Source organism: Cavia porcellus, unplaced genomic scaffold, assembly GCF_034190915.1.
Source record: "Cavia porcellus strain 051 isolate PalLab524CR breed Dunkin Hartley unplaced genomic scaffold, mCavPor4.1 scaffold_18, whole genome shotgun sequence".
Taxonomy (NCBI): Eukaryota; Metazoa; Chordata; class Mammalia; order Rodentia; family Caviidae; genus Cavia; species Cavia porcellus.
This window is the reverse complement of record NW_026947501.1, coordinates 51,246,381-51,267,326: the sequence shown is the minus strand read 5'-3', so window position 1 is coordinate 51,267,326 and position 20,946 is coordinate 51,246,381. Positions and strand designations below refer to the sequence as shown.

General features: G+C 46.2%; 1 protein-coding gene and 1 long non-coding RNA gene across 13 annotated transcripts in view; one reads left to right on the top strand and one right to left on the bottom strand.

Annotated features, from left to right (window-relative positions):
* Aff3 (ALF transcription elongation factor 3) overlaps positions 1 to 20,946 on the bottom strand; it is a 502,385-nt gene that overhangs the window by 66,663 nt on the left and 414,776 nt on the right. For 11 of the 12 annotated variants that reach the window (XM_063229843.1, XM_063229847.1, XM_063229848.1 and 8 more), the window contains one exon: positions 15,005 to 15,045. In XM_063229843.1, the coding sequence (XP_063085913.1) occupies positions 15,005 to 15,045 (41 nt within the window). The remainder of the gene's footprint in view (positions 1 to 15,004; positions 15,046 to 20,946) is intronic. The other variant, XM_063229844.1, reaches the window with a different exon arrangement.
* The window catches only part of LOC134471354 (uncharacterized), a 55,654-nt gene continuing 36,616 nt past the window's right edge, over positions 1,909 to 20,946 (top strand). The window contains exon 1 of the long non-coding RNA XR_010040767.1: positions 1,909 to 2,235. This is a non-coding gene — a long non-coding RNA (uncharacterized LOC134471354). The remainder of the gene's footprint in view (positions 2,236 to 20,946) is intronic.

Genomic DNA, 20,946 nt, shown 5'->3' with positions numbered 1-20,946 from the left:
GACTTCACTGCTGAAGCTAGGACATCCAGGATCAAGGTGGCAATGCATTTGGTCTTTGGTGAGAACCGTTCTCCTGGCAGAGGGGTCATCTTGCCTAGTGTGTATGTGCTCTCTTTGTGCATGCGAAGAGAGCACTCTGGTCTCTTCTCATAAGGATGCTGTCTTACTTACTTTTCTTATTGATGAAACAAAATACCTGACAGTCAAGGTTAAAGGAGGAAATTCTGTTTGACTTAAAGTTTGTAGAGGTTTCAGTTCATAATTGGCTGGCTCCAAGGCAGGGTGGTTTAGCAGAGGGGCATCACAGAGGAGAAACAATTCATGGCGTGTAGAAGGTAGCAAACACAGTTTTCTTACATCTTCTTATCCAGGCTACTTAGGGCAGGCAGCACTGACACCCTTGATCTTATTGCCCTTGAGCATAGCACTGCACCATGAGTCAATTCCAGCCTCACACACTCTAGATTCAGCCACCTCTGAAAAACTCTAGCCTATGACTGCATGAAGCTTTAGGAACACATCTGGACACGAGCCTTAGCAGATGCTAATCTCATTCTGGGGGATTCTCCTTCACGACTGTACCTAAGTCTGATGACTTCCCGAAGCCTCCATCACTGTGGGTCGGGGCTTCAGTGCAACAATTTGGGGGAAGAAGGGCACACGAACATTCTGCTCCTAACAAATGAGGTAAGGCTGAGTGTCTGTGCAAGCTTCCCTGCTAGTTCCTTTGTGGAGGCTGCTCAGGGGTGCAAATGGCCTGACACCTCTGATGTGAGACTATCTCAGAGAGGGAAGCCCAGGAAGACCCTCATTTGTTTTAGGAGCTCTGGCTTTGTCCAGGTTCTCGTGTTAAACGGATGATCCTTATCAGTGTGAGGCTTGCCCAATGGGGAGGCCACTCCGGATGTCTGCTGAGGAAACATGGGGTGCAGCTCACAAGGGAGGGTTAACACAGAAAGCCTAGTTACTAATTAAAGTAACAATTTTACACTTGTGTTAACAAGTATAAAGAGGCACAGTCCACAGTGACACCCACGGGCTGGGCTTTGTGAGAGCCACATGGATGTCTTCTCAGGGGTGCAGTTTCTGTGTTTAATCCACTCAGCTTCTCATCTGCCTCAATGCCCCCACTTGCTCACCGATAGAAACCTCTTCCTCTTCCTCCTCGAACAATTCCCAAACCAGCTCCAGGCAGCCAAGGCAGGGACAGTGTTTTGGATCTTCTGAGACAAGGTGTCATGAGGAAGCTTGAGCTAGCCTCGAACTCATAGCAATCCTCCTGCCTCAGCCTCACAAGTGCTGGGATGACAGGTATGGGGCACTATATCCCGATGGGGACAGTTTTAGAAGCACAAAGAATTCTCTGTGGATCTTAAAAGTCAGAGTCTCAGGCAATTAAAATAATTTTGGATGAAAATCACCACTTCTGTAATTGCTTTGATATTATAACAGTCTCTACTCTGGCAATTGTGGACCTCATCCCATTAACTACGGTTGGATAAAAAAATCACCCATGACCCTAGGTCGAGGGTAAATAAAAAGTATTAAAGGTAAAAAGGGAACCTTCCAGTGTCATCCCAGCTGGCACTCACTCCAGAGCATTTCTAGGTGGCAGTGGTATTACCCAGAAACGTACAATAGTAATCAGTGCTTGTGTTACACTGCTCTTTCCCTGCAGCATCTCCTAGGCTCTGACCCTGTTGCAGAAGGCAGGTGTGGGTGGATATTACTCTTCTCTTTTGACAGAGGACAAAGGCTCAGAAACAAAGCCCGCATGTCCGTGCTCAGCCCAGGCTGGGCTTCATCGAGCCCCGTCTCATTGGTCAGATCAGGGCTGGCGAGCGTGTCCACGAGCCACCAAGAGGCACTGGAGGGGGCTGTGGGGACACAGGCAAAGGGAGAAAGGCCTTCTGGGGCTTCCTGTTCAGTCCCCTGACCTCCAGGGAGCTGGCGCTGTGTCCACCCCTCCGGAGCTCACTGCAAAGCAAACAAGCTGGGCAAATGAGTGGCCACGGCCACAGCCACAGTGCAGAGCTGAGGCCCACATTTTGAACGATGCAGGGCACAGAACTGCTACAGAGAGGAGAGCAAAGTTTGACTTCACTCCCAAGTGCTGGTGCCAGCTCTCCGGCTTGGAAGAAGGAAAAAGACCTTCAGGAAACGGCCGCCTCAGGCTCCCCTTCTCATCATGTAAATCAGTCTGCAACCGGCTACTGTGCTCTTCAGGTGCTTCTGGTATGGAACACAGGCAGATGGCTGGTGTCCTAGCCCTGTCGGGTATACAGTCCTGGGGGAGGCGTGTGTACCGACCATGCCCGCAGCAGCAGAATTGGTCCTTGTGGCTGGGACAGTGGAGCAGCCCCGGGTCCTGGGTCCTCAGTTGGAGCTGTGAGTGCAGCTCAGAATAGCGCTGAAGTCTGTCCTGCACTGAGAGGTTGCAGTAATGCTGGAGGAGATGAGGCTCTCAGTGGACTCGTGCGCTGTGCCACCCTCTCTGCCTGAGACCACCTGGCTACCTGCATGCCTGGGCTCCAGCCAGCTGTCCCTGCACTGTGTTATTTTTTATCTTTATCGTTACAAGTCTGTGTTGCTGGTGTATAATGACTGCATTCCTTGTGAGGAACTGGTCCATGTGCGTGACACATCTTCACTCTTCTCCTTACCCCTCTCTCCTCTCTCCCTTTTCCCTCTTTCTCCAGGCCCCTTTCCCCCTTGCAGAGGATCCCTCTTCCTAGTTCCCATTACCTGCCTTTTCTTTTGCTCTCTATGCCTTGGAATTCTCATATAAAAGCACCAAGTAGTAGTGAAGTTTGTTCTGATGTATTTCGTTTAACATTATGGTCTCGTTGTATCCGTTTTCCTACCAACGTGGGAATGTATCCTTGACGGCAGAGTAGTGCTCTATCATGCTTTACTGTGTTTTGTACCTCTCTAGGTATCAGTTTTCCATGCCTAAGAGGAAGATAATGACATTTGCCCAGAGGGCTTTCTGGGAATGAAATGGGATGGTAATTGCAAGAGGCCAGGTGGAAGCCTCACACCCTGAAGTTGGGAGAGGGATGGGTAATCCATGGCTTTGTGGTCCTCTTCCAATATCCTGAAGGCCCCTTGTCTTTTCAGCACTGTGGTTAAGTAGCTCACAGGCTTGGGATGACTGGGGAGGGCCTGGACCTCCTTTGCAGATTCTCCTAGGCAATCAGCACCCTGATCTACTAGGCTCACGTAGGATCTGTTACTTTCCTCAGCTCTTCTTCCCAGCACCAGGATTAGGGGGCTGGCCAGGGCCTTCTGTCTCCACTTTAAAATGCAGATCTGCAGCCTGAAGTGGCACCCTGACTTCCTGGTTGTGAGCAGGGCAGACAGAGCCATCGCGAGGCCAAGCGAGGAGTTGCCAGAGCTCTGGATGGTCGGCCCGGGATGGGCTGCATCCAGCCCTTGTCCAACTGGCTAAATCAGAGCTGGTGAGCAAGCATTTGGTCTGCTCTGGCATTTTAAAAACTTTTTATTTTTATGAGTACATGTTTGCAGTCTATCATGATTACATTCCTTGTAGGGAGTTGGCACTTGTACTTCATACATCTCGATTCTTTTCTCATCCCTTTCTCATACTCTCCCCTTCCTCTGCCTTCCCTCTACCTCTTTGTTCCCTTCTCTATTGCAAAAGCTTGAACTTATTATGACCAGCATCACGCTGGGCGATGCTTCACAGGGGGAGCCACTGTGAAAAGCCAAGGAGCGTTACAGGAGGGAGCAGGGCTGAGAAATCCGCTTGGAACTGTGTGGATCAGACGCCTGATCCTGGGCAGCCCATGACAGGGGCACCGGCAGAAATGGTTACATTCTGCAGGCCACCAGCCAGCACAGGGCAGAGAGCTGGATGCTCAGAAAGGGCAGGCTGCTCTGGTTAGCGGGAGCACATTAACCTTTCCGCGGCAGCAGAGGAGCTTATCTGGCTGAGATGTGGTCTGCAAAAGGCAGCCAGCCCAGCTCACCAGTGCAGACCGAGGCTGTGACTGGGAGGGCGGCGTGGTGCGGCTGGCTGGGGATCGGGGCCCAGAGCCCAGAGTTAGCAGCTGGTCAGGCAGCACCAGCTGGCTCTGCAAGTTCAAGTCCTGAGAGCCAAAGGGCTTGGGTGGGACAGTCCCAGGGGCAGGGTGGGAAGGGGTTCTGCACTGCTAGGGTCTTGATGCCAAGACATCTCCCTGAGCTTTGGCTAGTTTTCTCCAACACTGAGAGATTTAAAACAGAACAAAAGGAATTGATATCACAGTTTAAATAAACTCCCATTAAAAGCAGCTAATAGCTTGGTTTTAAACAAAACGAAACAAAATAGAACAAAATGAACATCTGTTGGCTTTGAACTACCCATAAATGTTCCTCTAGCTGGGCCCCCACTTGCATGGCCCAGAGAAGCGAGAGCTAAGTACTTGGAAACACTTGAGGCCACTAAAGATGTTCCTTGTTTGAAGCTTCTCTTTTCTCCTGTCAAATGTATTATTTGTGGTACCAGAATTTCCTTTTAGTTCAGTTCAGTCACGAAGCTCTGAGTCTATGAGCATGGTAGCCATATAGATAACATTTAAGAGTGATAGAGGGACCTAGATTGTATTGTCACATGTCATCAGTTTTAAACATTCTTGAAGAACTGACAGAAGTTAACATCACCAGCATATTCTGTGCAGGACAGGAAGTCTTTAATTTAACCAAAGGAATTTTATAAGAAGGTATTGGTGTACCTATAGGAACACATATTTGTAAAAACAAATGTATAAGGTGGGTAGTGGTGGCAAATATTAAAAATGATGCTAATTACACAATAGATCTCTCTTAACTCTTGTTTTGAGGTGTCATGTGTATGAGGCACATAATAAACGGGGGGGGGGAATGAATTAAATGAACATAAACATTAGGTACACAGAGCACTCCTGTCCTTGGCCTAAAAGAGGCAGCTTCATAGCAGTTTAAAGGCTTACGACAGAGTGATAAAGACCTAAGTAAAGAAGTAATTTATAGACCTGTGATTTAAATATTTCACCTTTGTAAAATTTATTGACTTCATCTGAAAGGATGAATTCAGAAGCAGGAACACAGTAGGCAATGCTAATAGGTCAAGGCTGTAATTTACAGTGCGGTCCTGATTGTGCTGTCACTGCTCTGTGAAGTCTGGTTCCCTGCGGCCCCTTTCTGGAGTTCACGGACTGCTGTGAGCCCAGAGGCACTGATTAGCTTCGTTCCTCTATAGTCACATCTTGGACACAGAGCAAGAGAGGCAACAAACTGGCTTCTATTCAGCCATCCCCATCACAGTGGGCAGAGTCACATCCTCCGCTCCTGAGGAGGAAGGGAGAAACGTCCAAGCTAGAACCCATGGGAGAACGTGGGCTTCTCACTCTAGACCTAGGAGAAAGGGTCCATGCCAATGGACTTAGACTATAGCTGTGGGTTAAGGATCCCATATCTGAAATGCTTAGGACCCAAACTATTCCAGATCTTGTATTGTTTCTTTCAGGTTTTAGAATATATGCATATACATAATGAGGTATCTTGGGGAAGGGAAGTTACTTGAAACATGGAATTCCTTTGTGTTTCAGACACCTTATACACATAGCCTTACACACATAGATATCTTACACACATATGTCATATACACAGAGCCTGGAGGTAGAGTTACGGCATACTTCTGATAATGCCCTGCCTGAAGTTTCATGGTGTAAAATTTTCTGCTAGTGTACTATGGTTTAGGTCGGGGACATCCTCCAAAAGTCTCATGTGTTCAGAGCGTTGGCTTTGGATGGAGACTGGATTATGGGGGCACTATGCTCACAGAGGAGTTCAAGACTGAATGAACTGTTAGGAGGGGGCCAGGTTAGAAGGGGGACATCGTCAGTGTGACCTGGAAGGGTATGGCTCCCTCCCTGGCTCCTCCTCTGTCTCCGCTTCCAGGGCACTATGAGGTGAGCAGCTTGCTTCCACCACACCATTTCCACCTTGGAACTGACTGAGATCTTTGAACCCAAGAAAACCCCTCTTCCCTTTTAAGCTATGTGTGTCAGGTCTTAAATCTCAGCAACAATGCAAGTGACTAAGATACTTCTTTCTTTCCTATATATTTTAATTATAAGAAAATAAATGTCCCCTATTTCAACTATTTTTAAGCACATAAAGCAGTGGCATTAAACATGTTCACATTAGTTCAGAGTCATTCCTGGTAGCATTCTTTTCTAAAGAGGTTGAAACTCTCCTAAGTAGGTGTGTGCTCACATCGCCCCATCTGGTCCTTGGGCCCCTTGCCATAGCGGATATGAACTAAAAGAAGTAATACTCACTTTCACCCAGGGGCCCCTCCCGCCACCTTCCTCTTGGCCAGACACCAGGCAGCAGGTCCGTACTAATCCTCAAGCTTTCCCAAACTCACTAAACCATTTTGAAGGGTGAAGTGTGGGTTACACAATTCCTTGTTATTTAGTCAAAAGACTTTCACTTCTTCCAGGCTGCTCTCTTCTACTGTGTAAAATACATATTTGGGACCTTTAAAAAGTGTGTATTGTTTCCTGATGGGCCTCCGTGGCTTCTCTGGAGCCATTCCACTTTATTGTAGAAACAGTGCTAAGGAGGCTCTTTGAGAGCCGAGTTTCGGGCCCACCAGTCTGTGTCGGGAAGGCAGTGTTAAGGTAAACCATGCAAGGGCTGGGAGGACACATATGCGGCTTCCCTGCAGCAGGAACACGGTTAGTGGCCTCTGCTTCCGTGGCTGGATGTTACAGAGCCCGGCTGGAGAGCAGAATGCTCTGTGGAAGGAACAACTCTGCAATTCTTGTTCTGAACGTGCAGAAGGTGCTAGGCTCAGGCTCCCCCATGTTATCAGAGAATTCCTGCTTGATAATAAGCGTGGCTTGCTTTGCAATCATAAAATGACAACAATTCTTTGGTGCTTAGCTGGACAGCGTCAGGGACATCTCTTCATCCTCAGAGAAGTATGAAGTGGCTTCCAGAGACCTGTTAAGCTAGATGCAGAGACGCTGGTGACCTTCAGCTAGGGCCCTGGGTCAGCTCTCAGGGAGGACAGCCTACCTTAGACCATGGTGCACAGGGATGGGGGAGAAAGGGAAAGGCACTCTTCTGAAGATTTGTTGACATTTATTTTCCCAGAATGGTGATTTAAAAATACGCCCATACTGTCAGTTATTTCATAAGAACATATTCTGCTACATTTCTCCCTTGGTTTCGAACCCCATGGGAGGACTTAAATCAAACAGCACCTCTGGCGTCTGCAAGAGAAGTCTTTTTTAGTGTGTACCAGAGTAATCACTATCATGGGGAAAGACTAACAAAGCACATTTTCTATTAATCACTCATCCATGTCACATGCCTGTCGCTATGACACAATACCTTATACCTACAAATCAAAGGAGGAAAGGCTTATTTTGGCTCATAGCTATCTTCTGTGGATGGTTGACAGAAAAGGCATGGCAGAGGGGACCAGGCGGAGGAGAGCTGCTCACAGCATGGTGGCCAGGAAGCAGAGAAAGCAGGGAGGAACCCAGGAGGGAGATAAATCTTCTTAACTCAACCACACCCCATCGCCTGACAGCACGGTTAGCTGCGGACTCATTAGTGGATTAATCTGTTGAGGGGTATGGTGCCCTCGTGGTCCAATCACTATTTAAATGTCTCCTCTCTGAGCACAGAAGAGATTTGGGGAATATTCTAGGTCTAAAACATAGCATCATCTCATTGGATCTGTCCCTAACTCTACCTGGGAGGGGATTATCATCACCCCATTTATGCTGCAGAGAAAACTGAGACTCACCTGGGCAAGTATACTGCCCAGAGCCAATTCCAGCTCAAGTTCAAAGATCCAAAGCAAAGCCCGTCTGCCCCATGATGTCTTTATACACAGAGGAGAGACTGGGGCCAAGTGGGCCAGAGGGATGCTTTTCCCTCCTTTTCCTTATCATGAGGGCAGAGTTCAGTGGCATGGTCTGCACCCTTGGCTGGTCTTGTTTAAAAGGCAGGCAGCAGGACAGGGCTGAGCAGCAGCTTTGTGCAAAACATGACCCACTATTCGAGATGTGGTTCCCTTTCTAGGGGTTGCCTGGACCAGCCCTGAGCACAGCCAGGCAGCAGAGGGAGCATGCGGCATTGCACCAGGCACTGACGGGACAGAGCTGGCTCAGGGGCTGTGTTAAGGTTCCCTGGATGGCTCCTGGGCTTGGAGGAAGCCAGCTCCAGCCAGACTCCCTGAAGTTCCTGGATCCCCCGCCCCCTTCTGCAGATGGTGCCTGTGAGGCCTGGGCACTGCCCTGCAGCCCAGCTGCTCAGCTGCTCCTGCATCCTCTGCTCCTCACAGCTCCTGGGGCACAGAGGCCACCGTCGTCCTCCACAAGTTACATAAAATGTCCCCTTCAGGCTCCTTCCTCTGGGCTCTGAGAGCCCTCTGGTGTTCCCTGCACCTGGAAACCCCGCTCACTGGAATTCTAGGGAGAGCAGGTTAGAACATGGAGGGAAATGGAATTCCACTGACACTATTGTCTCTTTGAGGCCCCAACCATTGACTTCCTTCGTCCTTGCTGTGAGGATTACACAGAGCAACGCATGTGAAATGCCCACGTGTGGAGACGGGGCTGTTTACCGGGACCTGGGACTCTCTGTGTGTACAGTGATGTCTGACTGTATGTGGTTTATATTCACATGTCTACATTTTCCTCCACGCAGCTGTAAACTCCGCAGGGTCAAGGATCGGGGGGGGGGCAGTGAATTTGGGGGTCTTTCACAGGCTCTAGGAAGATGACTTAGGACCATAAATATTCAGTGAACGAATCAAGGTTGGGAGAAGAAGGAAGAATAATTGGTGGAGAGCATTTTAAGGCCCTTATAGCATAAAGTCCAGAGGGGGCAAGAGAAGAAGGAGCCGGAAATCATTGCCCTAACCTATGTGGAAGCAACCTCGTTACACTATTGCTCTCTTTATGTTACTGATTGCTGATCTAAGTCCACTCTGATTTAATTGCATCGGTGGTTTTGATATTCAGAAGTCTTCCTACTCTCGGACTAGCATTTTCCTAATTGTTTAGTTTCGCTCCCTTTACTTGCACGGCAGCTGTCAGTGTCTCTCCATCCCATGAGATCTTTACAGGCAGGCACAGAAGCTGTGGCATGGATTCTTTCACTGTCACCCTCACCCTCACCCTCACCGTCAGGCCCTGCTTGTCAGCCTGTCCCTGGGGCAGTCTGTCACGGTGGCAGAGGACTGGTTTCGGAAAGCTGCCTTCCATTGTAAGTCCACGGCTGCCTTCATTTAACCACAAAGCATGGATTCGGTCATTCATCCATTCATTTGTGTTTGCTGCTTTTTTCATTGGTCAGACGGCTTACTGCACTTCCTAATGGCCAGGTACTGTGGGAGGTGCTAGGGACAAGAGGAGGACAAGCCAGAAACGAACACAGATGGATAAGGTGACCCACACCACCTGTCTCTGACCACAGCCAAGCCTGAGTGGAGGAAAAGGAGTTGGAAGTGGGGATGGGGGAGTAGGAGAGGAGGGAAGGGGGAGGGGAGAGAAGAGGGAGGTGGAGGACAGAGTCTATTAAGTGGGAGTTAGAGCCCCTAGGACTGAGTTACAGCTCGGTGAAGACTCAGGTTTTTTTCCTGTAAAATCCTTCCTATCCACCTCTCAGGGTCACCATGAAGATCCTAAAACAAGACAAGAGCTGGTTGCGGTGGTACATGTGTGTAACTCCTGTGCTCTGGGAAGCAGAGGCAGGAAGATCAAAAGCTCAAGTCCAACCTGGGCAATGTAGTGAGACTTGTCTCAAAATAAAAAATAAATACATTTTAAAAAGGCTTAGGGACATAGCTCAATCTCCAATGTCTCAAAAAACAAAGCAAAGCCAAACCAAACTAAAACAAGTCAATGGGATAGCAGTTCTAAACTCTAAAGCTCCTTAAAAAGATGTTGCTCACAAGTGCTACCATAAAGATTTGGCTGTAGGGCACCGCTTATTTAGAACCCCTGGAGAATGTGGGGCTCACGGGCGGGGTGAATATGGACCCACTATCTTGACGTTGTCAAAGCTGGGAATTGAAGATTTTCTTACAAGTCTTTTTTTTATTTTTCTGATTTCTACAGAAGTGACCAACTATTAGATCACACGGTAACTGGGCTTTCTGCTCACATGTCAGGGCTGGCTAAAACTGCACCCCAACACTGTCCCTTTGCTCTGTGGGAGTTGGTCCACCATAGGCAGGATGAGGAGACTAAACGCAGAGCCTCCACTGTGCCAGGCAGGTGCACACCCTGCCCTCCCTTCTTTGTTTTGGGGCCACTCGGTGCTGCTTCTGGCACCCTCTGTTTTATACTTTCTCACCTCCATGGAGGTGAAATCTGTTAATTTTAGATCATAGCTCATTTACTTAACTTTACAACATTCTTTCTAACTCAAAACACGATTTGGAGCATGAGATTTATTTTTAAAAAGGGCAGCAGAAAAAGCAGAAATGCATAAACCCGAGGATTCTCTCTTTGCAAAGCCAACATCCTTTGGGCCAGGGAAGCCAGAAGGTCAGGTACTTTTCCACCATGGTACCCCCAGCCCTAGCACAGCACCCCACAGATCAGGCTGGATGCACTCAGTAAATGTCTGTAGAATAAATGAATACATCCATGGCAGTTGTTTGGACTTGAGTATAAATGGATCTTGGATCTGAGATATTGCCAGATGGGCAGACAGGTTACAGTCTGCTGTTGCATCGCCAAGGCTATAAAAACGCAGCCATCACTGAAGTTGCAAGCTGACATTTCAGAAGATGATTATATGCACAATTTAACCACAGAGCCATTCATGCCCTCCAAGTGCCACCGCTTAACAACTGTGTTCATGTTGTCTTTCTTGCTCGTTCCTTTTTTTTTTTTAAGCCAAGCACAATTTTTTCCCAGTGTCTCATATTTCTGGCTGAACGTGATTTATTCATATGAAATTATTCTCCATTTTTATAAAACCCAAGTTACTGCAAATGATGCTTGAGGTTTTGCAGAAAATATTAATTCCTGATCTGCTGCTATAAAGCATGCCTGCTCACTGTGCAGCGGCTGTCGCCCTGAGACAGATGGAACCAGTCCCAGGGTATGATTAACTTCTGAGTCCTGGCAATTTCCTCGTGCTCCTCTGGCCCGAGATTTCAAGATTGACCTCCAGCTTCTCTGCAAATGCACAGTTGCTCAGCTTGATAAATCACACGGATTCCTTTTCTGATCAGAGTTATGTACTATTTACTACTTAGGAAGGGGAGTTAACCGTATCCAAGGCACTTCATATGCTGCCTGCATGGCCACCCTTTCTTCCTAATGGCACTTTGCATATTTTCCACATTACTGGTGAGGCTGCAGCTTTCCTAGCGCAGAGTCCAAAGACACACCTTAATAAATGAACCCGACAGCCTTTTATCCCCCATCTCCCCCCCCCCATCCCCTACCTACATTGAGAACAATGACTCAGAAAGAGATGAAATGGGTATTGTAAGTGGTGAAAGAGGATGTGTCCCCTAGCAAGCTGAGATTGTCATTAGCTTGTCTATCTCATCGAGAATTCTGTCACTTCTCCCTGCTCTGGTCACCTGTTATTCTCATTATTTGGGGCTAGCAGTGGGCCTCTGGTTGGCCAGTGGACTTAGTGGTACCAAACAGACAGATAAAAGTAGTGCATGGCCAGGAGCCCCTCAAATCCCGCTGTGCAGCTGTGATCCCATTTGGACCTGCAGTGTGCCTTGGCTAATTTGACTGAACCAAATAGGGTGAAAGGTTTCCTTGGGTAGTGATCATAGATGGCTTTCAAAATCAGGGGGAGGAAATGCCATAGTTTTAATTTTCAAGAATCTGTATTAACTGCAAGACTTCCTTAACTTGAACACACAGTCTGGTTGATTGATGAGCAGTTGGTACAGTCAGATAGGAGTAAGAGATTCTGTGCTACAGGGTGATATGCTTTCAAGAGTCCGAAGAAAGGATTCTGAATGGTTTTAACATAAAAGCAATGATAAACAAGGAGACAGCTATGTTTAACTTGATTTACACACCACACAATCTTTAGGCATATCGACAAATCACAAGGCACCCTATAAATATGTGCAATTTTATGTGCTTATGGATGAGTTAATGATAAGCTTAATAAAAAATATAATGTCAAGTATCAGATATTGGATTTGTATTAAAATGCCTATTTAGAAAATCAACCAGGAAACTTTGGAGAACTGAAAAGACCATAGATAAGAATGACCTTCAGAGACATTTGGATATTTCTGTTCTCCACCACCCCAGGGATGAGTCCTCCTTGCACTTGGAAGGGGACAGAAACACATCGCTTTTCTTTCCCTGCTGGCCATCTGCCCTCTCTCTGGGTCAGGTCTCAAGGCTTGAGGGCAGCTTTCCTTGCAGCAAAACCATGAATGACCGCTGCTCTACACAGGAAGCTGCCAGCCACCCATCAACGCAGCCAACTCAACCGTACCCCGTCTTCAAGGTGCACATCTGCAGTCACAGCGGCTCTCCCCTGTATAAATGCCTCTGCACTCATTCACAAGTAGCGAGAGAAATGAAAGTGAAATATGAGATGGGGAGCAAACGTGTAGGACCCTGAGGCTTGGAAGGGAGTGAGGAGCCTCAGCATGGCTCTGGCCCATAGAGGTCTTTCCTGCTCAGTTCTAGGATCACAGAACTCATGGGGCACATTTTGAGGTCTAAAAAATGCTGCTTATTTTCCTATGACAAAAATTCAAGTGCTGCCTAATCATTATGGCATTTTATAGAAATACGTGATAATAGTCTGAACTAACAATAGTTTCCAGAACCAGAAAACTTTGTGTGAAAGAATGTATGGAAGATTAATTCAAGGGCTAACACCCTACCTGGGAAAGGTCATAGCCCAAGGGAAGTTCTACGTCATTCTGTTCCTGGAACCCCCTCTGGGGTTCCTGTGACCAACAGAACATCAGGGAAGTCATTGCCACACAACTCATTTTTCTATAAAATACTGATTTATTTGAAAGAAAACATGAATCTGATGAATCTAGTTGGTGTTTTAAGCCCTTATTTTGAAGAAGGGCTTGAACTATATTCCCAGATGATTACAAATGCTAACCCTACGGGAATTCTGCAGTCTTGTATTTGTAGGAAACTGAGGAAGAAAAAGTGCAGGGAAGGTAGCTTCCCACAATCAGAATAGTGAACTAAATCATTCATTTGAAATGAGCCAAACTGCACCAATTTTGAGTAGAAGAACTGTTGGATGGAGGAAGGCACCATGGCCCATTATATTCAAGAATAGAGAAATTCATAAGGAAAGTATTATCAATTAGCAAATTCTGTTTCTAGACAGGAAATGGGTTTAACAAGGGATCTTAGGGAGAACGCCAGAAAGGAGTCCAGGGAACTGCAAAGTTCATTAGGATCACACACACTTTCCGCCTGGACGAAGTCATGCATCGTTTGGGAAGAAGCCTCTGAATACCCCAGTTGTACCTTCTGATAAAGTATTTTTGTACACGTGACCATGTCTTTAAAGGGAATCCATATTTTCCTAAAATAGATTTTGGTTTAATATCAAAAATCACCATGGCATTGTTTATGCAGCTTTATTATTTGGTTTTTGTGAGCTTATGCAGCTTTATTAAACTATAATTTATCTGCTATGACATTCACCCCACTAAAAGGTGCAATTCAGTAGTTTTTAGTATATTAACTGTCCCCTTAAAATGCTAAAAGGTGAAAAATCTCATCACAGTCTAATTTTATAGTATCTTCATTGCTCTGAAAAGAAACCTTGCATTTGTTAGCAATGACAAAGCGTTATAAACAGAGAACTTTCTCTGGCTTAGTGCATTTTCTTGAAGGACTCACCTACCTGAGAGAAGTCAAAAGAAAAAAGAAATACATCTAGGAGAAGAATTATGGTGTCACAATTTAAATGAGTTTTGATTCAGAGCTTCTCTTCCTTCCACCACCAGACTCAGAAGCAGAACAGTTATTGGCTTTTCTGAAAATCCCAGAAGCAATTCTGGATCATGTGCCCGCTGCTCGTGGACTGTGCAGGCTGTCACAGGAAGTGGCTGTCACAGGAAGACAACACGCTCAGGTGCAGCCTGCTGCTGCACCGGAAATGCTTTTCACCATGCACAGCAGATCAGGTGCCTACGTGACAGGTTTTACACTGGAAAAGCCCTGGACTGAACTGGTTTACACAGTCAGGGATTGCTCATTCTACAAAAGAGAGGTTCCAGAAAGGAAGGAAGGGGTGAAGGCTAGGGTCCCTGCTTCCGGGAGAGAGGGACACGGTGTAACACTGTCAGCAATTCCCTTGAGGTGACACAGGGGCTTCATCTCCTGATAGATCTTCAACACACACACACACACACACACACACACACACACACACACACTCTGCAGCTTTTTAGGCAAAGTGGGGTACAGATTACAGTCTATGGCTTTGGTCAGGTTTGCTCGCCTCATTCAACAGCAGAGGTCAGGAGAAACAGAGAAGCAGGGAGTAAGAAGTCAGAAGCCTGGGACCAGGGGTTGCTGAGTTACATGAATAAAGCCTTTGCAGAGAGAATCTCATCAAAAGACAGACTGCCACTAGTGAAACGACAGGGAAAGACTGATGCAAGCATCTCAATATAAATGAAGTACTTATTGCTGAAAAATGAGCTGAGAGCTCAGTCAATTCCAAAGTTCAGAATTTACTGCACCATTCAGGCCTTTCCCCCTAAGTTTCTTGTCTCTTGTTTCATTGCCCAACGAGGGATTCTTCGTACTTTATGTGAAATACAATGAGGCGAGGTTTGCAGTAATAAACTCCACACATGCATGACAAATCCAAGCATGCAAAATGTTTAACATCCCGGTTCACAGATACTTTAGGGACAAAATCCGATTATGAATTATATGCCACAATAAATAGGGCTCAATGTTTCATAAAGCAATTTATAGTTCATAAAAATGACAAAATGTACCTGTCAGACAGTGTTCGGAGAGCTGTTCTCTGGGCGGCCTGCTGGAAGAGAGGGCAGAGATGTTTATTTAATATTCTAGCTTTTAAATTACGTGTTCAATCAACACTTAAAAAAAACCCATGTTACACTCATTCAAGTCGTGTGGCCAAGTTTTTAACTACCTACACCATGGTAGGAAGCCGGTGCTCCCCAAGAATCGAGGGCCCTCATGGCAACGTCCACCTGCCACTAGAGGGCGAGCTTGGGCGGTGCCAGAGACTCCACCGTGGTGAGGTTGGACAGGGTCTCCAAAAACCATCCTTGTTATTTCTCCTGCCTGTAGAAAAAGATCAGCTTTGGTCCTTTGTAGCTTTCTTCCCAATGAAGATGAAAGTGTGTCTTGATTTTCAGACTGAAAGCTCCTCCACGGCTGTGAAAGGGAACAGAGACTGGGAATCTTAGGATACTAGGGCATCGTGGGTGTTTTTCAGGGCATGGTGATGATGCTGTGGCCGTGTTTAAAAAGCACCTTTTAGAGATTCTTCCTGGAATTCTGATGGATAATGTTGCATGATGTTGGGGCTTGCTGTAGAACAAGCAATGCAGTAGGAGGGAAAGTAGGGGTGGGCAGATTTGTGAAACAAACCGGCCCTGGGTGGAAAGAAGCCTGTTAATTCAGGCGATGAGCTCAGTGAAGGATTATGGTTCTGACCAATTTTGTATGGGAAATGGATAAAAAGTACTGCTTTTGTTTTTCCACTTATTCTTGTGATGAGATGTGTGTGTGTGGGGGGGGTTGTGGGTGTATTAAAATTTTCTGTGACAACAAAAAAACTGAAAGAAGAAAATGAAGTGTGTCCCATGCCTCTATCATATGCTACCAGTTTCGATTCACTCCTTTTTTTCTACCTATTGTCTTTTTTTCTCATTTTCCATCTACCCTGAGTGCTCGAGGGTGAGGCAGGCAGGGCTACACTATGTTCCACCTCACAAATCATTCTCGAGTGGTGGTCAGAGCCTGGCTGGATGACCGAGGCCCTCTCAGGGCACCCCAGGAAACAAGAGGTGAGCACATGGTCCATTGTACCTTGCAAGATACATATGTCCAGCCTACTGTTCACCAGGCACCCCAAAACTCTCTAGGCTATCCCCTCATCACATTTACACAGCAGAGGAGATACGCATGTGATATAAAAGTATGGCAGATGCGTACATTAAAAATAGAAAATTTTATTATGGTAGAAGATGTATTGCCATGAATCCCTCTCCAACTATTCCCCTCACTTCAAACACATCTCTCCCATTGTTCTCACCACTTCCTGAAGTGGTTTTGGAAGTCCTAGCTGTGTTCAACGAGAGGGGAATGATTCTGAAGAGGAGTAATAGCATACTTTTAATCTAGTAACATTTAAAAAGATTTAAACATCTACTGTAGGCTTTGATCACAATTTGCAGACAGGATCTTCAAATTCGAAAATGATGCAAGTGAAAACTCACATCCTTGTTGCGAGGTTAAATTTATTCTTGGTGATAGTTTCATGTTGTTGGACTGGTCACTTACTCCAGCATTTACTGAATCCCTGTTATACGGAGATCATTGTCCTGGACTCCAGGAAGAATAAAGATCAAAGTTGGAGGAGTCATTATCCTAGAAAAGCTCAATTCTTCAATTAAGAGCCAGGGATGATTTGAGGTAATATGCAAATGGAAGATTAAGGTGGAGCAGGGGTGGACAGGAGTGGTAACTCATAGCTGGGTGACCTGCAGCTCTTCAAATGGTGCCTGATCTCTGATCAGGCACTCAGCAGGTGCCTGCTGAGTAAAGGTAAATAAATGGATCCACCAGGGAGTCCTTCCCAGGGATATCTGAGTAGCATTTTTCAAGACAAGGAGGGATGTGGTCAGGAGAGGAAACACATCGATGATACTGGGCTAAAGGTTAAAGCAAGGGCCTGCCCAGCCTCCAGCAGTGGTTCTCAACTGGGAGACCTGTGGAACTGAGTGAGGTGTCTCTGTTGTTCCATGTCAAATGAGTGGGCTAGGGATTAGGAGTATTATGTCTGGGGCAGATTTCATTTCTCATTGATCATGGACCTTGAGTGTGGCCCCCTCAGTCTCCAAACTTCCCTTCCCCACACTGGATGGGATGTGGAAGGGGCCAGTCAGCCATGGACCGTGGACAACAGAGGCATTGCTATTTCCTGTCTTTGTTTGCCAAATTGCAGTAAGTTAAGGCTCCAGAGTCACAGAATTAGTTCAAGAGAGAAAGGGGTGGTCTGTGGATCTCGATGAGGACACCTGGGGCAGCGGGAAAGAGGACAGAAGCCTGAGCAGGTGGCCCAGTGGTTGCTCTCAGAGCCAGCCCAGAAGCACGCTCACTGAACACACCCAGCAGGTGACAGGTGGCCATGGTTGTTACAGGTGTGTCCCCTAATGGGTCCTCCTCTTATTCAGGAAGACAGCTTTTGCTTTTGGTAGTGATACTTTAACTCTCTGGTTTTGACTCTGGTAAAGAGAACACTCCCAAAGCAAGGTGGGACATATTGTTAGCAAGGTCTCCTCACATTGTGTCAGCAGGAGGCCCTGGAGGCGGGCTCTTTCTGCAGTAACAGAAATCATAAGAAATTCCACTCAAAGTCTGATAGAAACCTTCAGCAAGGCATCTGAGTTTGCCCCTAGCCATGGAAATAGACCAGGGCTGGCCAAGTCTATTGACTTTTTTATGCCTCCAAATATTTTTCCTGCTGACTTTTATGATAGGGAAACAGTACATGTGATGTGGAATCATTGAGAAAATGATTTAAAAGGTAAAAGCAAAACAAATGGACAAAAGCCTAGAATCTCTGCAGCTCAACTACTACGGGAGGGAATCCCTTGGAATCAGGCACCCCAGGGGACATTACAGTGGCTGTCCAGAATGCCTCTGCAAGACCGATGCTGGTGACATCGCTAATAGCGGCTGGCTCTGAGCGTGGACCCAGGGCTGCTTGCCTTTGTCAGGTCCATGTGGCATTGGGCACAGGAACTCTGTGGGAGCTCAGAGACCCACTGCCCCACCAGCCACCAAGTAAAGTCTTTCTGATTTTCCACTTTCGAAATCTGGCCACACCATGTGCCACCACACAGTCCACAGTGTGGTACTCATCACCAGCCACCACCTGCACTGCTTTTCATTTAATGCTTGATTTGGACCATGCTATTTAATTTGCAGTGATTCTACATCATTAAAAACTTTATAGCGGACAATACATCACCCACTAAGAAAGGAGATGAGACCACGTTAAACATTTAACATAATTTCTTGAGGGAAAAAACCCTTATGGCATTTGATTAAAATTGTATGTCCTGTGTCAAGGAAAGACCATCAAGATATTTTTCTGCCTTCGCTCTTTAAAAAAATTCAGTTTTTGAATGCCATTTTATTTTACTGCTGGAAAATAATAACAGAAATAAACATTGGAACTAAATAGCCAAGAAAAAAATGACATAGGTGACTCAAGATTGAAGGCTGAGAAACTACTCACTGTAAACTAGATGAATCACCCAATTTTATTCCTTCAAGAGTTGTGTTACGGCAACCACTTCTTTCCCTAAATCTCTTGTCCTCTCTCCCTTGCAAATTTCCTGTTGCTTGGTTCTCAGTAAAGTCAGTTGAGAGGGTTAAGAGAAGGCTTCTTTCTTGAGTTCATTACTCATTCATGAACGACTCTGCAGCTCAACTCTATGAGACAAAACAAGTTTTCTGCCAGAAATAGTAATTTTCTAGGCTCTCCTCAAGAGATGACATCTTTTCTCTGTCTTTATAGTAACAAGCTTGGTGCTTGGAAACATAATCAGTAGATATTCAGGTTTCAATGTATGCTAAGTGAATTACAAGTCGCAATCTGTTATTGAAGGGAAATCAAAGAGGAAATGAAATGCCCTTTTGGTAATGGGGTGGCACACAGAACAAGTTCATGGATATTATGGGAGTAGAGAATAAAACAAAAGAAGATGCTAAAATTCAGAGGTATCCTGTGGAGGTTCAAGTTTTCACTTGATGGAAACAGAACAAATACCTGGATGGGCAGAAAGGCCCATCAGAACAACCTACCATGTGTGGGTACTGGGCTTGGAACCTACTATGTGCAAGCTCTGAGCTTGGCTTAGGTGATGGTCAGAACAGACAAAACCTGTATCATCCCTTGCTTAGAGTCTAGAGGTGGGGCAGACATGGAATACTCCACACACACAACTGGCTACGCTTCAAAGGTAATAATGGAGGGATGAATGGTAGGGGAGGCTTGTTAAGTAAGGAATAGCAGGGCTGAGACATGAAGGAGGAAAGATGAGTTACTGGGCATCAGAGAAATGGGGGTGGCTGAGTCAGGACAGGCTCCAGGCAGGAAAGAGTCTGAGAGCAAAAGCTGGAAGCAGACAGGCTTAGCTCCTGACCCTGCTGAAGAACTGCCAGAGATCCTTGGGGTGCAGCCCTGTGAGCAGTGGGAATGGTGACAGAGCCAGGGGGAGGGAGAGGTGGGGTTAGCTTTGGGTGCCTGCAGTTGGGGTTGCCATGGGGTGTTACAGTGCGGGTGGTGAGTGGGTAGCTGGAAGCGTGGGACCGAAGCTGTTTAAAGCCACTTAAGTAAAAACCATCAATAACAGTCATTAAAAGGATGTGGGTGGCTGGAGGCTGCTGGATCTATCTTTTGCTGTTGTTCTGGGAGGAGGATTCAGCTGGTTGGAGTAGGTCTTGTTTTTACTCCAGATGTGGCTGACCTCAAGCTTACAGCCAGCAGTCCTGGGCCCACTGCACCGATGATAACGAAGGCACAGTCTGGAAGTAGTGATTTCTATCACTTGGTTTCACTGGTGTTATGATGGCTTATCTATACTTGGCCAGATGCTATGTCTTGATAAACCCACCCCTTTTTTCAAGACTAGGGCTTGAACCCAGGACTCCTCACACATGGGGCTATATCCTGGCCCCTTTTATTTCAGACAGGGTCTCACTAAGTTGTTCAGTTCCCTAGGATGGGCTTGAACTTGTGATTTTTCAGCTTCAGTTTCGTAGAGTGCTGGAATACAGGTGGGCACCATATGTGGCATGATAAATCCATCTTAACTTGCAAATATCCTCAGTCAGGAGTGTGTTTAATACACTTGACCGGTGGGACGGTATAGCTTAGCAACAGTGGCACTGTGGATTGTGGCCCTACAGCATCTGGGGGTTCCAGCTGGCAGCTGCTTTACTGCCCAGCACCCTGAGAGGGCACTGAAGCCAAATTTCAAACATAAATCACCATTTTTACTGAATGTATATGTTTTTCATGCTGTCGCAAAATAAAAACTGTCTAAATTAAACTGTCATACAAGGAGGACCATGTGTAATCGAGTGACAGTCACCATAGCTAATCTCAGTTCATTCGTGTTTTGCTATTAACTGAAGCAGGCTGGGAAACCTGAACCCAGTCACATATCTTTAGTGGCAAGGACCTTACCTTTTCCTTGCTCTTCTTTGTCAAATCAAGCCTTGCTTTTATTAATTTTCTCCCCCCATTTAATATCCTCCTATCTTTTAACAAGTGCTATGTTTCATTATGCTCACTTTTAGGCCATTATTTTTCATTTTGGCCTGGCCAAGGCATCTCTTAACTTTTTATGTTGCGCCATTCCATTTGGTATTTTTACAACCCTTTTAATATTTGCCTGACAGAGGAAAAATGCTTACTCTTCTTTATTTTTTCCTTCTGTAATTATAGGTACTTTGCATTTTCAGATTCCTAGAAATGCTCTCAAAGAAGAATTCTGTCCAGCAGACTTTGACCTCAGCCTGTTCTCTGCAGGGGTCAGGCAGAGTCAGCAGTGACAATATCACTTATCGTTTAAGGAAGGACATCTGAGAGTGAAAGGGGAGAACTAGCCAGATGGGAGTCGGAGACAGGAAGAGAAAACCTGGTTTCTCCGGGCACCCTGGGCTGTCT